We start from the raw sequence: 15,156 nt of genomic DNA on the forward strand, positions 1-15,156 counted from the left end.
TATAATTTTTAGCTCAATTTTCTTTACATATGTCCTCCATCATCAGAACGATTCCACAAAAACATTTTGAAAACGCAAAAAACACAATTAGCCAAACCAAAAACACCAACTGTCACCCAAAACCCACTCTCACACCTTTCTGTCTTTGGTGTAACCCTGAGAAACATGGAGTACAAGTCTATAAGTTCTACTTTTCATCTTTCTCTCTATCTGTTGCAGATACAGTAAGGCAATGGGTTCATATGAAACTTAGGATGTCGCTACTTTTAGCCTTCAGCAGGTGGTTGTTATTATTGCATCCGATGGGGGGACGGGGTGTTTGGGGGGGTAACATCTCGCGGATGTTGTGCCACAGCAGGTGCTTTTTTTCTCGTGCTGGAACAGCTATTCTTTACCCAGGGTGTTTTTGTTGGCAGGATTCCTTTACTCGCTGGCCGTAGCAGGTGTCTTTCTCTGCTGTTTTGCTTGCATGATTGTTTTGCAACAGGTGGAGGTTTTCTTTTTTTGTCATTTTAGTAACACAAATGAATGAATCCGGTGTACACTGAAACTTATATGAAATCCATTTGTCATTTGTAGAAAGTTTAGATTTTTAGTCAATCTGCTTTTAACGGTCTTTTAACCAGCGCTTTGCCTGACTCAAGATCCAAACCGAAAGTTTTGTCTTCTTTTCGGCTGTATTCTTCTTCCTCTACCGCAATCTTCTTGCAAAGAATAATATTCCATGAATGCCGCCCAATGCTTGTTTTTGTCTCACCTAATCCCTGCGGTCGAAGAATGTCCATTACCGATCCAAACTCATTAAAAACCTTCCAGATTGTGCTTTCTAAAACATTTTTTGAAGAACAATAGTGTGTTGCTGAATATAGAGGATTTTTTTATTTCAGAACAATTGACTGTTCCGCAGCGTAGAGGTCGGCTTTATCCGAATTATAATTATCCTCCGCGGTTATCTTTTTAATTTTTCTGAGTAAGCTGATGGAGCATCTCTTTCGCTGTAGTCGCACCATTTTGACGCTCACTTGAATTGCCTGAACCATTCTAAACCGGCCAAGAGGGGACTGGTCTGGTCTGTTCCGCTCAGTGGAAACGAGGCACAAATCACCATAGGTGTGCATGTGACAGTGTGTGGTTGTGTGTCCCTGTGACGAACTAGCACCTGTTGCCCAACAATAATTGGATTGGCCCCAGTAGCTCCGTGACCCCAAAAGGGATAAACCAGATTCTGAAGATGAATGATTTTATTTTTGGGGCTTTTTTATTTTTTACTTGTAAATATCTTTTTAGTTCACCTTCTTTGGTCAAATGAATGATCAAATTGCATTCACTGTGTAGGTAAATTGCACCAGAGTTCACTTGCAATTTATGTAAGAGTTTATATAAGCAGGAGGCTAAAGGGAGGAGACTTTAAAAAAGAAAACTTGATCTTCTTCGTTAAACAATAACACTTTTTTTTTGTTTATTTTGACCCCCCACTCAAAAAAATCTACAATTTAATAATGAATGCTAGGAAAATAGAAACAGGTCTACGTTGAATGATTTCTTCATGGTATGATGACAAAATTACGTTACACAATGTGTGGAAAACATTTCTTGAGACCCTATTTTTAGAGAAGTGCTCAGGATGTGCCCAGCTGACTTTTGACCACCTTCTTTTGAATGTTACAGTCGGAAGCAACATATTATTCACTTTCAGCACGTACTGTTCTCACCAGAACATTACAAAAGACAGAATCCTGCAGGACTTAGGAAGAACAAAGCGTGTAGATTCCCTGTAAATTTAGCCCCGTTTTTTGTTTTCTTTTTTAAGTGTTGCTCCTTACAAGTTTTTGCATCCTTAATCTTTTGTCATCACTAACAGTGAGGCTTTTAGTTGTGTTTTGATCTATTTTCTGTTTCCCTGGCAACAGCGCTTCTGAGACAGTGATGAATTCTCTTTTAGGGACTATATTCTGGGGGAAAACAAAACAATTTTCAACCATGTTGACATTTTAATCGATGTTAAAGTTGTGCGTGAGATGAGCACCTGAAATATATATATAGTGACAGAAATACTTTATTCCCTGTCATAGCTCTTTATCTGTCTGCACTTTGGCGGACAATGGAAGTGCTGAGGCTTGCGTGCTAAGGTCACTAGCAGATCTCTGCTCTGTCCTTCCTCCGTGTCCCGCTTTGGCAGCCTCACAGTCCCTAAACATCCTTCATCTACACCACACCTTCTCAGAGTCGCAGGCAGATAAAAGCTCCAGGACTGTGCTACTTTCACTGGCTTCTGTTTATCTTTACTCGAGCTTCCTCATCTCTGTCCTTGCTGAGGTAGTCAACACAAAGCGCAAACAGGCGTAATTATGTTTGCCTACATTCCACCCACATATTTGACTTAGACGGCCAAACTCAGACAGTCGGCTATGACACCGACCACTATCCCGTCTGACAAAGGCTGCTGCTGGTAGGGGTTTGGTCACGGCCATGTTGGTTGCTTTGTGTTGTGTCATTGCTCCCAAGGCCAGTCCTCTGCTGAGCACAGCTGTAACAAGAACACAAACATAGTCACCCCCCCAAAAAATGACTAATGTTTGGAACAGGATATGGAAAATGAACTTTTTTTCAACCCCAACAAGGAAATCTTGTTTTTCCTGTCAATTCAAGGCTGGGTCATTTTTCATCGACAGCAGAGCGGTTAATATTTAAAATCACATCGGAATGACAAGACGACATGCAATACAAGCTTGATTTAATTTGATTTATTTATTTGTTCCTTTCACAAAATCCCAACATACCACACAATATGCATTCAATGCGTCTTCAAAGGCAATAAAGATTCTCAGAATGCATTTAGCCCAAATTACAAAACAAAAAAAGATTCAGAAAAGGGAAAAAAAAGACCAAAAATATGTTTTCTTTTTTCTTCACCATCTCTTCCTTTCATTGTCTACACATGTCAGTCCAACTCATTTTGCATTCTGAACATTTTGTTAAAACGTATTTGAACGATGACTATTTAATTGCTTCACAAATGACAATTATGTTTTAGCATCTGTTTCCAAGTCAGATACCATATAAATTTTTGTTTTTATTGTCTGCACTTAGTCCTAGTTCTGTTTTTGATGGCACAAAGCCTGCCTTACATCACCTCTGACGTCCATGACTTCCATTGGGATTCTGTTAGTTTCTAGTTTATAACTCAACCAAATTATGCAGTTTCAACCAAAATAAAAAAGATACATTCCTGTCTTTTTGCTAATGTGCTTTTGCAGTGTTAAGACAAGACACTGGGTGAATCACTGCAGAAGCACATCTGTTACACGTAAAGACGACCTTTATCAGCGCAGTTGGAGCTGTTGGATGACGGTATGGCACGTTGACTATAAATTTCAAGGATGACTGAGATATACAAGCATCTGGAAAACAGCCCTACAGCTAGAGATAATCAAGTGCTATAAATCACGGCATCAACAAATTGAACGCACTCTCAGAACCACAGACACACACATACATGAATACACAGTAAATCAATGTGCAATGAAACCGTCACATACTTAGGGCTGGGATTCAAATTTTTAATTGGGACAATTTTTATTTGATAGTCATATAGATATATAAAATTGCATTTATTCATACCCTGGAGTTAATAACTCAATTACTGCAAAGAAAACATTTTAATAACGCACCAATTCATGAATTAGTGAAGTTTGTTACTCAAAGTTGCCCAAAAAGTGTTTATTGCTCAAAGCCAAAGGTTTGGCAGCATGTCACGCCACCTAAAGCACATAGTTTATGACTGAGACCCAGGGTGCTTCCACATAGTCTCCAGCACGTCAGTAAACTCTGCATCTTGTACAGGAATTGCTTTGCTCCACCTCAGGTTTTGACAGAGGACAGTCTAATCCCTCTTGTTACTCTGCTCTCTGCTTTCTCCCCAAAATGTCAGCAGCTAATCCCCAGGCCAACGTTGTTGTTGCAGCCGGGACCTTAAGCTTATCCCTATTAACTCTGGTCTTTTAGACACAAATTCAGACTTGGTGAGCAGAAACAGGTGACACGTACCATTCTTTCCACTGCACGCCTCTCTATAAACAGTCAAGTGTTCTGATACAAAAGCGATGCCAGCAACCTTAAAAAAAATTCCTCAGTATCAAATGTACTTTGATTTAGATAAAATGTTGTTGTGAGTCAGTCTCAAGAGTGACTTCTTGAGCTACATTCACACCGGCATTTGTTAAGGGTTCAAAAATATGCGGTTGTATGAAAGCACATCCAGCCATTGGTGTTAACACTGAACAAGCAGGGAGCGGTAGGGAGGGGATTCTTCTTCTATAGTTTTTTTATGTTTAGTAGCGCTTATCCGCCACCTACAACTGGAAGAGGCTTGGTGTGAAAAGTCAAGGCGGTGCAAATCCCACAAATCTTGCTCCATGGTTCTTGTTTCACAACTCTATTCCGATATATGTTATATAATTCCAGCTGGGAAGAATATATCAATTATTAATTTCTCCTTTTGTGATTATGTTTGCAACTGGTGGCGATTGTTATGAAAGTACACTATCCACACTTCACAACCAAATCTGAGTCCCTGCTGGTCAAAGATCAGTATTTTCATAATTTAGCTATAAGGGGTTCAACTGGTGAAACGTCTAGATCATGAACAATAAATGGCTGATTTGTACAAAGAACCCGCGACCGGCCTTAAACACTTGCATAGTTGCAATATTTCCGGACAAAGAAGTCCAAAGCAAGGGTTTTTGTTATTTTCAAAGACATTTCAAGTCAACCCAGCCAGTGGGAGCACAGGTATACCTTTAGAGCAGGAATAAGCAAATCCAGGACTTGAGGGCTGCAATCCTGCATGTTTTCTAACATCCCCCACTCTGGAATGTTTTAATTGGCTGAACACACCTGAACCAGGTAATCAGTCATGAGTATGGTTTGGATATCAGGAAATCATACACAGTGGCATCCCTGCATTAGAGTAAGAAAACTACCTGATGCTTTCAGAGTTTGGCCTTGAATCCTTCCAGATACAACCTAAAATGTAATAAAAAGGTATGATTTGGCTTGCTTTTGTTGAAAAAACTGTTTTTTGACTTATGTGTGCACATTGTTGAGTTTAAATAGTGCAGGATTTCAATATTAACCCTACAGAGCTGAAAACACTATTTTTTTTTTGCTTTCAGTATGTTGGGGTAAAATGTGTCCACCTAAAGAATGGACCTATTTAAACATTGCACAATGTTTGTAGTAATTGTTTTCTTTTCAAACTGCTGCTAAACCCAACATCTGGACACTAATATAGCATTTTTTTCCTGCAGGAAATGTTCCAATGCATCATTACACCAAGTCGCTGCATCACTTTCAGTTGACACACTCCAAGTGTGACATATGGAAACTATTAAAATGTGGGGGAAAGGAGAAACTATGAGGGTTTGGTCTCTGGGGGAGTCAAATCTTTGCGTAAGAAAAGATTCCCACGTTTCCCTTACACGTGGACTTACACAACACAGAGAAACAAAATCTGACCAGAAAGGAAAGAGCGTATTCATAGTGGTCAAGAAACAAAAAAATGAGCTTATGATAATATCTCCAAGGGTTTGGACTGGACAAGAGGACTGTAGATTCATAATTCTCTCCCCTCCTCCAGGTAACACACAGAATGGTTGGAATGAAGGCCTGCTCGATCATGAGCCATCTGTGCCAATTTAGCCATTTCTGCTAAGTGGTGGAGAAAAAAGGTTTGGGTTAGCCTAAGCCCCCTAATCCTTGGTCAGCGGAGACCATGGGTGGTCAGACATAACTCACTCTCACCATCTGCAGCTGCAGAATGAAATCCTGGCAAGTCGGATTGAAGCAGGCTCGGGGAATGGTTCGTTCTCTAAGTATCTCATGACTTTCTCGATCAATTTTAGTAACTCATCAGAAAAGCCCACAGAGTCCCAAAGGGAGTTTGTCTCTACGTATTTGAATCAGATGTGCCTAAAAGGGAAAGATTTTTGAGAAAATTTCCCTCAACTGCAGGTGGACGTTGGTTCAAATTCTCACACGCACGTTAGACAAACACATCTTCTCCACTTCCATTAAATGCATGGCAGTAATTGAGGCAGCTGATGCTATTCTGCAGATCCCTGCTGGACACCTGACACGGCCCAGGCAGTTCTACAATGTGACAACCTGCACCAGGGCATGCCAGAGGGGGCTACAGGCATGTGTTATTGCAATGCTATAAAAACATTAGCACTTACTGGAACTCCTTCACTCACATTCTTGCAGTTTCTCGCTCACGTTTCTTAATAATACAGTTGCTGTTTTGAGAGGAAACATAACCCTGTTGACGGGAGATTTACTCTGTGGCTTTATGGGTCACAGACAGGAACTCATGGCGTGGTGTTTGCACAATGGCAAAGGTGCACACTTGTCAACAAAATGCCTTTAGTGCTAAGAACAGGAGCTTCGTAGATCTGCTGTTAATGAGGTATGGAGGGTCACATTTCTGAGCTCTGGGTCAAACTTAAAACTGTTTTTGGCTAAATATTAGATACAAATATAAATGTATTTATGTTTATACTTTAGATTAAAATATTTAAATCTCTGACATTTAATCTGAGTAAAGGTGCTGATTTTTCTGGATAAAAATACATATTTTTTTGTGAAAAGACCCGCACTCGCCTCTATCTCTTATGATCTCACTCACTTCAATAAAGATTTTTTTTTTTCAACAATCTTGTTTATTACAACAAACATGACAAAAATCAAGAGTAAAACAGTGACGACGACCGATGTAGATGACGTATGATATCAACTAGTAATTGAGAAATAAACAAGCCAAAAAAAAAACCAAAAAAAAAACACAGTGAGTAATGCTAATGCCGTGAAATTAACCCTACCCTCCAATTACTAACTCAATAAAGGAGGATCACTCTTCAATAAACAAAATGTTTTACTTGTTAACATAAGGGAGAAATGGGTCCTATATCTTATGAAACTCCCCAACTGATCCTTTGAGGATGCATCTTATCCTCTCAAGCTTCACCAAATTTAGGATCTCCCTGATCCAAAGTGTGTGAGTATGGGAGTGTTGCTTGATTAAATAATGTTGTATTTATTTATCTAATTACGAACAGTTCGGGCTTCCATATGTGAGAGGGGGCAGTGGCAGATTTCCATCTCAATAAAAGTAGAAGCCTTGCCAACAAAGTGACAAAAGCTCTGAAATTGACAAAGATTTTCAGGAAGTTTTGCATTATTGAAACATCTGTATTGATTTCAGAATTATATTAAGCAGAAAAATCATTTTGTGTTTTGCAATAATTGACAAAACAATACCAAAGCATCTAATTACAGTCTCTGACCAATTGAGAACTTATAAAATAAATGATAAAAAAATGGTATTACGAACAAAGTTACTTATACTAAACTTTGTGAATTCCTACTATGGCAGTGGGATCATCAGGTTGACCCATAGGACATTTTTCACAATACACAAAAACTAGTCAGATATAGTACTATAGAGAGGACTGAAAATAGCCAAAGATTTGACCAAGAAACTAAACTCAGAATCAAACTCTGTGTTTTTTATACATTTATTTTGTCTTTTTAATTACTTCTCATTGTAATCTTTAATGTTTTACATACTTTTATTTTTGCTTTTTATGACTGTCCTTTTAAACAGTGCGTCCTATGAGTTTATCTTGTGTACTCCTGGCACTGTATCTTTTACTGTATTGCATTCGTGTGAGTTTTTATGATTGATTGCACTGCGAGTCTGGAAGAAATTATATCTAAAAAAAAATCTATCAAACCTAATGTGCAGGATTTGCCTGAACAAGCTCGACCCATGAAAGGGCTCTGCAGAAACTCAAGATGCCAAATGGAATATCTTGGAATAGTCTCTATTTCCTGATTTCTGGCTGCAGGAAGAGAACATTATTATTATTATTATCATTTAAATAACACATAATGTGTCACTTCCTTGGTTCTTGGGTGTTTCATCTAGTGCACACAGCAATCGTGCCGTGAGTTTGAGTTTCACAACAATTTTTCTGCCACATTGATGTTGGCTTGCAGCAACTTCAAGCCATTTGAGAGTCTCCTCTTGGGTGACCTTTAGAATCAGAACTGCTATGCTGGTATATTTTTTAATTTGGTGTTTCTTGATTAATCAACTATTACAAGTCCAACAAATTGTCATACGCATTTCTTGTCATGCACTTCATTAACATGGACAAACTGACACCAGAGTGGTCTGACATGGATCTGGGTTGTGACCCGCTTGAAAACCATGATGTGAACACAAACTAAATCCATGTATCAATATTTATGATTAACCAGCCAATATTTTAGAGAAAACGTGTATGAGCTGCCATTGTCTTCGTAATCAGCACACAATGTTATCAATATCTTTGGTCCTTTGTCTTAAAGTGAGGAGCCGTGCTGATAGTTGAGTATCTAGATTCCAATGGGCATTCTTTTTTTCATCTGCTTATCATGTTTGATTGGGACATCCACAGGCTGTATTGTCTGGTTGGGAGTGTAAAAGATAAGAGAGCCTTTACCCTCCTATCATTCATATGATCGAAATCTTTCCAGATTGGCATTTGGCTGGACTTTGCTCTAGTAGTCTCTAGTTATAGAAGAAATAAAAAATAATCAATTGACATGCACACAGATGGAAGATGGACCAAAGCGGGAATGTTTCAAGGAAGAAAAACGGCAGACTGACATTAATTTTTACCAGGAGAGGGTGGATTAAAAACAGATCAGGGCGTGGAGATCAGCCAAAGACCCTGGGGTCAAATGTCAGTGACAAGAAAGATCTTTGCATTCCATCTGAGTGCTGCCCTTCATGCAAACACACAAGCACACACCCATACATCACGTTACAGACTGCCAGTGCACAGCATTATTTCCACATAAGAAGCAAACTTTTCACTTCAGTGTATGATGGATAATAATTTACTTAGTTAAAAGCATGTTTTCATGTTATCAGTAACTCAGACTCTTTGGGAGATTTTAAACAACAATAGCACAATGGCAGCAATATTTGTTGGAATGCCTACTGATTTTTAAATCACTATTTATTGAATTTTTGCTTTATTAAAAAGTCACTTTGGATTCAAGCTTCTCGTTGATTACTGTATGTAAACCAGGGGCTGAGCCCCAATTTTTGAGTCAATTTAAAAATCATCAACACAATCTTTTTGCTTCAACAGCTTAAAGAAGCATTAAATAAAATTGATTAAAATACACAATTTTGATCCATTCATTTGTAATGCATCCACTCTGCTGTTTTCATATGCCACCCTTCAAAATACAGCATAACTGAAATTCTTTTTATTTGTTTTTCAGAGTGCCTTGGTGTTTCCTGAAAAAGAAAAAGCTGGTAAGTTTTTGCTTCCATCTTCTCGGGTCACGGTCTGCAGCTCTCTGTCAGAATGAACATGCGATAACATCAGGCTTTTCCATCTCTCAGCCGTCACATTTTTCTTCTAAAGAAAGTGTCTCAGAGATAGAGTTGAAGTTAAAGGTCTGGAGCTAACCTGGCTTTGCTCGGTGTCGTGTGAGGAGCTTCAGAGGCTATTTCTGATTGATAACCTTGTCTGGGCTCACTACGCGAGGCCAAAGAGGACTCCGAGCACAAGGAGACAGTGGTAGAGGAAAGCAGACGCCAAGTTTTTGGTTGCAGTCAGAGATAAGAACCTACACTCATCTTTTAAACCATCAAGCCTTTTGCATTTTCAAGATAAAAGCCAGACTGGATGTTGAGTCTAAGTAAAACAGATTGTCTGAATCATTCCCTTGTTTACCTTGTGCCCTCGTGCCTATAAAATATCTTTATATATCTATGTTTATATATTTTGTCCTTTCATCTACAGATTTACTGCAAGCAAAATGACTCTCTACTGTCTTTTAGTACATTTTACTGCTGTAAAAGAAGTAACATTGTGGATGTGGAAATATTAAATGGGTGGGAAATGGATACATTTTCTTGGAATTATATATTTACTGGACCATAATGACTGGACAGCAAAAAATATAGCAAAAAAGCTTAATCTCCCAGTGATTTGTACTGACTTAATGTAAAAATATCAATCTATTGTGACTTCCACGTATTCAGATGACATCATATTTCAGCAGTTAAAGCCTCACGGGAACACCCAGCAGAAAAATGTATTGACCTTTGAGTTTGAAGGGAAAAAAAGGAGAAGTTCACTGCAAAATTCAAATCTTTTGAAAGAAAGAAAAAAATATTGAAAGTCTTGTTTCTGTCTTGCAAGAAAATAATCTTGTGAAGAAGTTTTTCAATAGCAAAATAAATATAGTTTGAGGAGACATGTCTAAGCTAATAGAACTTTTTCTTTAAATGACCGATTTTTTTGCTTATTTGAGGACGCACTACAGTAAAAATGATGTATTTGGTGTTTTTTTAACACGTTCTAGTAGCATTTCTTCAAATCATTTAAGAATTAAACTAAACTTTTTAAGAGCCTGTTTTTGTAGTGTTAAAACCCCAATTTTTTTTAGCAAAAAACTCAACACGTTGCAACTCTATATCGTTTTATCTGCATTTGTCCATCCGTATAAGCAAAGCAGAAATGGACAGTCAGGCAGCAGGGGAGCGTTGTTCATTAATCGCCTCCTGTGTTTTCAATCCACCGGTAAACAATACTAGCAGGATAGTCTGACAGAAGGACGAGGCTTTCATATTACCCCCTGCTGTCTCAAAGCCTGATGGGAGCCCCAGCTAACTATTTGGAGCTGCTCCTCCCCCTCTAATTACTACCTTTGTGTGAAAACTTTTCATGAATGATGTGCGGAAGCTCTCTGTGAGTATCTCTGCATTATTTCTGACTGCTACCGTATAATAATACTCTTTGGCTTTATTTTTGTGAACTAGTTGAATGTTGTCATAGTCCCAACTCAAACAAGTTCATGCATTCTTGGCCATTTTCCCTCAATTTGAAACAAGTTATGTAACCATCATCTCTGCATCTTGGTGATGAGGGAGAGGCAGGGGTACAATGGGAGTTTTGGGGGGAACACAAAGCCTTGTGTTCATTGTTCCACTTCAAAGCCCTCTGTGTATCTCCACTATTGATGCCTGTGGGAATGACACATTTATGACGGAGTTACATCACAAGTTTTGCCCCCAGGGTTCCTGCGTGTTCTACTCATTCATGCTTCATTCTACTATTATGGTTACAAATAACGAAAAAAAGCTTGGAGGGAAAAACTCAAAGATCTGGAAAGTTTTTATGCAAAAAAAATGTGTTTAATTGTGTATTTCAAGAAATAAAAACAAAACAAAAAGACTAAAACAAATACATATATCAAACCTTTTTTAAGATATTAAGTCATAAATTTATTTGAAAATGAAGAAAATGAGGGAAGATGGTGTCATCTTTTTAACATTACAATTACTCCTAACTCCATAAACTTATACATACAGTACACAAACATGAATCCAGTAAATATACTGATTGTCAAATAGAGTCTGATGAAAAATATCAACACTTTGTTGTGCTCTGAGATATTTTTTTTTTTACTTCTCGGTTACAGTTGGATAATTAGGGGTTCTTTTTATCAATTCGGTTTATTAAATTTAATTTATGCATCAAGTGTCAATCCACAACAAATAATTGAATATATTTTTTGTCTACTTTGTTTTGAAAAGGTAAAATGGTCTTAACTGGACTATAATAAAACCCAATACACAGTAAATAGTCTTAAGAAAACATTTGTTGTAATGCTGAAAATAGATAAGGGGGAAAATACCTAAAGTTCTATTGAAAAATACTTCCCAGTGGTATTAATTATAATTATGCCATGTTTAGCCAAAATTTAAAAAGCCACAGCAGAGCTCATTAGAAATTCCCCTCTGAATTGCGGGTGGGACTGTTGACATGGAAGTTAGCCTCTTGCTGATTTCTCATCAGCTCTTCGCTTACATTCTTTCCTGCTAGATTACAGCTCATCACAACCCCAGGCTATCAGGGATGGTGGTGAAGGACCCAAACGCAGGAGACAAGAATTGGTGGCAGAAACTTAAACATTTACTAAATAAAATTAAACATGACAAAACGGGAGAACATAAATGGTGGCAGAACAGAGCAGGCTTGAACAGACTTAAACAGACTTGGGCAGGCTTCAACCGAGGGAGAAAAAGTGGAATGAATTGGCAAGGTGGATGAGTAGGAGAGAAGCTATCCAGGGTCCAGCTGTGTGGAATCAGCAATCAGGAAACAGGAGTGAGCAGGTATGGAAAGCCAAGAGGGCCAAAAAACCTACAGATTCTGACACAAGCTAACATTAGCATAGCATAAAAACTTGAGCATTTGGAGCTAGATGGCAATTATAAGACACACCAGATATTTAGCTTTTTTTTATCGTTGTCCTATTACCTTCAGACACAACTTTTGTTCTCATGCGAGTCTGTCGATCCACAAAAAAGGCTTGAATTATGTTATATATGCTCTCAATCATGAGAAAAATGCTACAAGAACATGTCAAGAACACAATTTTCATTGGAATGGGTCTTTAACGCCTTCTCTGACAAAATCCTTCACTGGTAAGTCCTTGTTTTACTAGTTATTAAAAAAAGGACATAAACTGACAGGAAAATTTGTAAATGATAAAAAGTAGAGATGAGTAGCTGAAGATTTATGAATTTTTACTGGATACGCTTTTGCTTAGCTGAGTTTGGTGTCCCTCTGTGGAATGATTTGTGTTCGCGTCTGCTTATCTCCAGAGACAGCTTGTTTGGTCCTGTGACCTCACATCCTCTTATCCAGGAAGTTGACATGTTTACCCCGTGTCAGTGAAAGCACAATAAGGAGCAATGAAGAAACAAATGAACACAGAGAAGCTTGGGGTTCGCATATTTCTAAAGGTTCTCCTTTGTAGTTGTTAAAAAGGTCTCCTTTGTACGTGACATTCAAGTTGTCTTCATTAGCAGCTGCAGAGGGAATCTATAATTTACCAAATGTAATCCAAGGTTTTGTTATTCTTTGCTATGGCGAGGTTTTTGATCTGACAATGAAAAATGATATTGCAATAACTTCCAATGTGGCAAGTTGAAAGTTGTTGATAGGAGTGAGAGAAATTCTAACTTAAAGTTGATGATTGTTCTCAAAAAACAAAACAGTAACAGTAAGGTGGCACAATGTAAAGCAATAGTTTCTGCTGAGTGGCAGGAGTTCATCAGAAATTTGCCTTTGAAATGTGGTCGGGACTGTTGGTGCGGTAGTAAGCCTCAGCTGATGTCCCATCATCCCTTTGTTTATGTGCTCTCTTGCTAACATACAGCCCCTTACAACCCAATCTAACATTAGGAAGCAACAAAAATGGTGAACAATATTGGAGCTATCCAACTGTACAATTTTAAACCAGATACCACCTCAAAATATGAAGACGCTGATTGTTACAGGCTTTTTCCAATGGCATTTTTTGGTCTACTACTGATTTACATTGATTTGAATAAAGCAAATTCAGAAATGCAACTTTAATCCTAATTTTATTTGTATATGTCCTCCATCATGTGAAAAATGCTATTATGTAAAAACAAAAACACAATTTAATCTGAGTGGGTCTTTCAGTAAAAACTGCCTGTCGAGCCCCAGATCCCTAAAATCCTGAAACAATAAATACAAGAGTGAAGATTCCATTACAGAAATGTTTTACCAACAAGGTGATCTCATCAATATAAAACAAGCCCACAGTCAGGATAAGTGAGACAATACTGTTTATGATGCAGTTATTCAATAAAGCCTCACCTCTAAACGTGGCAGTATGTTCATGTTAAAGCTATTTTTTCTGCAGCTGCCATCTTCAGGATCCTTTGTTTTCTGTTATTCTGAATTGGATGGCAATCTTGATTGTGTCAAATGTTTTTGTTCTGTCACTTCATGTTCTGACTAATTGTGTGTGTCCGGTTCCAGGCTAAATTTGATCTCCTCAGAGATCATGGCACTAAAAAAGTAGTGCACTTCAGAGCATTGAGATTTCACAAATTCCTAACTCTAAATAAATTTTTTCCATTCCATTCTTTTTTTTTATCGTATTTTATCTTTGATGTATTGTCCTGTGTCTTGCTGGTCTAAATATAAAGTCGTCAGCATACAGAACACAATGATGGGCGTTCGACCAAAAGCAGGATTAAAGCTTGACCTCTTACCTGAACTCTAAGGCTTACTTGCCTTTGGGTGTAGGTGGAGGAAAGGAAAACGGATGAAAAATAACATCCTCAGTCGGCCCTTTTTTGGGAGGGACTCCCCGAGGTTAGGAATATAAATGCTGAACATTTTAATCGGAATGAGTGGACCATCTCACCCACCAATCTCTGCCTTGAAGCCATAATAATTTTGATGTCCCACTCTGATCATCTTTTGATCTATTTTTAAAACATTTCCAGTGGTCTTTAATTATGATTATGAAATATTTAGCAAAAAAATTAAATAAATAAATAAAAATAAAACCCGAAAGGGACAAAAGCGGACAAGAAGATGAATGAATGAAAACATTTTTAAAGCCTCTGATTTAGAATTATTTTATTTGAATTTAACTCAGGAGTTTGGTAAACTATGACTATTTCATCTAGCCTACAAAACTGAAATTAATTATTCTGATAATCCTTTTAACTCTGATGTCTCCTCATAAACTGGTCTTTGTTTAGGTTAGGAAACATATCCTGCATTCACGTGTTTTTCTGACATTCATGTGTGATTTCTGAGTAGGACAATCATTCTAATCCGGTCATTCCAACACCACATGAACACAGCATTTTCCCCTGAGCAACATCAACCCATTGGTGCAAGTGGCTCCAAATACTCCAAAATGTTCTGTTTCGAAATATCAATTTTCAATATAAAGTAAAGTATGTTTTTACCTGTATTATTTCTGTTCCTTACTCGTTTGAATAACAAAAAATCTTTGACTTTGGAGCTTTTCACCCATTATGCACAGCGTTAAGATTTCTGTGCAACTTTGTATATTCTTCTGCTTTATGGTTATTTTGCTATAGTACCCAAGTGCTCCAAATACACCAGTCATTAGTTGCAGTATATCTTAGGACTAGAAATAACACACCTTCAGTAAAGCAAGTTTGTATTTGGATTTGCAGATGAATATTTAGTTTCTGTATGTATAACAGGAGTGTGACATGTCTTG

At 37.8% G+C, this 15,156-nt stretch overlaps 1 protein-coding gene across 2 annotated transcripts in view; it reads left to right on the forward strand.

Moving 5' to 3' along the window:
- Nucleotides 1-15,156, forward strand: part of dlc1 (DLC1 Rho GTPase activating protein) — a 79,173-nt gene that overhangs the window by 11,028 nt on the left and 52,989 nt on the right. For both annotated transcript variants that reach the window (XM_024290311.2, XM_036212761.1), the window contains exon 5: nucleotides 9,340-9,373. In XM_024290311.2, coding sequence (XP_024146079.1) covers nucleotides 9,340-9,373 — 34 coding nt within the window. The remainder of the gene's footprint in view (nucleotides 1-9,339; nucleotides 9,374-15,156) is intronic.

This window comes from Oryzias melastigma, linkage group LG1 (genome assembly GCF_002922805.2).
Source record: "Oryzias melastigma strain HK-1 linkage group LG1, ASM292280v2, whole genome shotgun sequence".
NCBI lineage: Eukaryota > Metazoa > Chordata > Actinopteri > Beloniformes > Adrianichthyidae > Oryzias > Oryzias melastigma.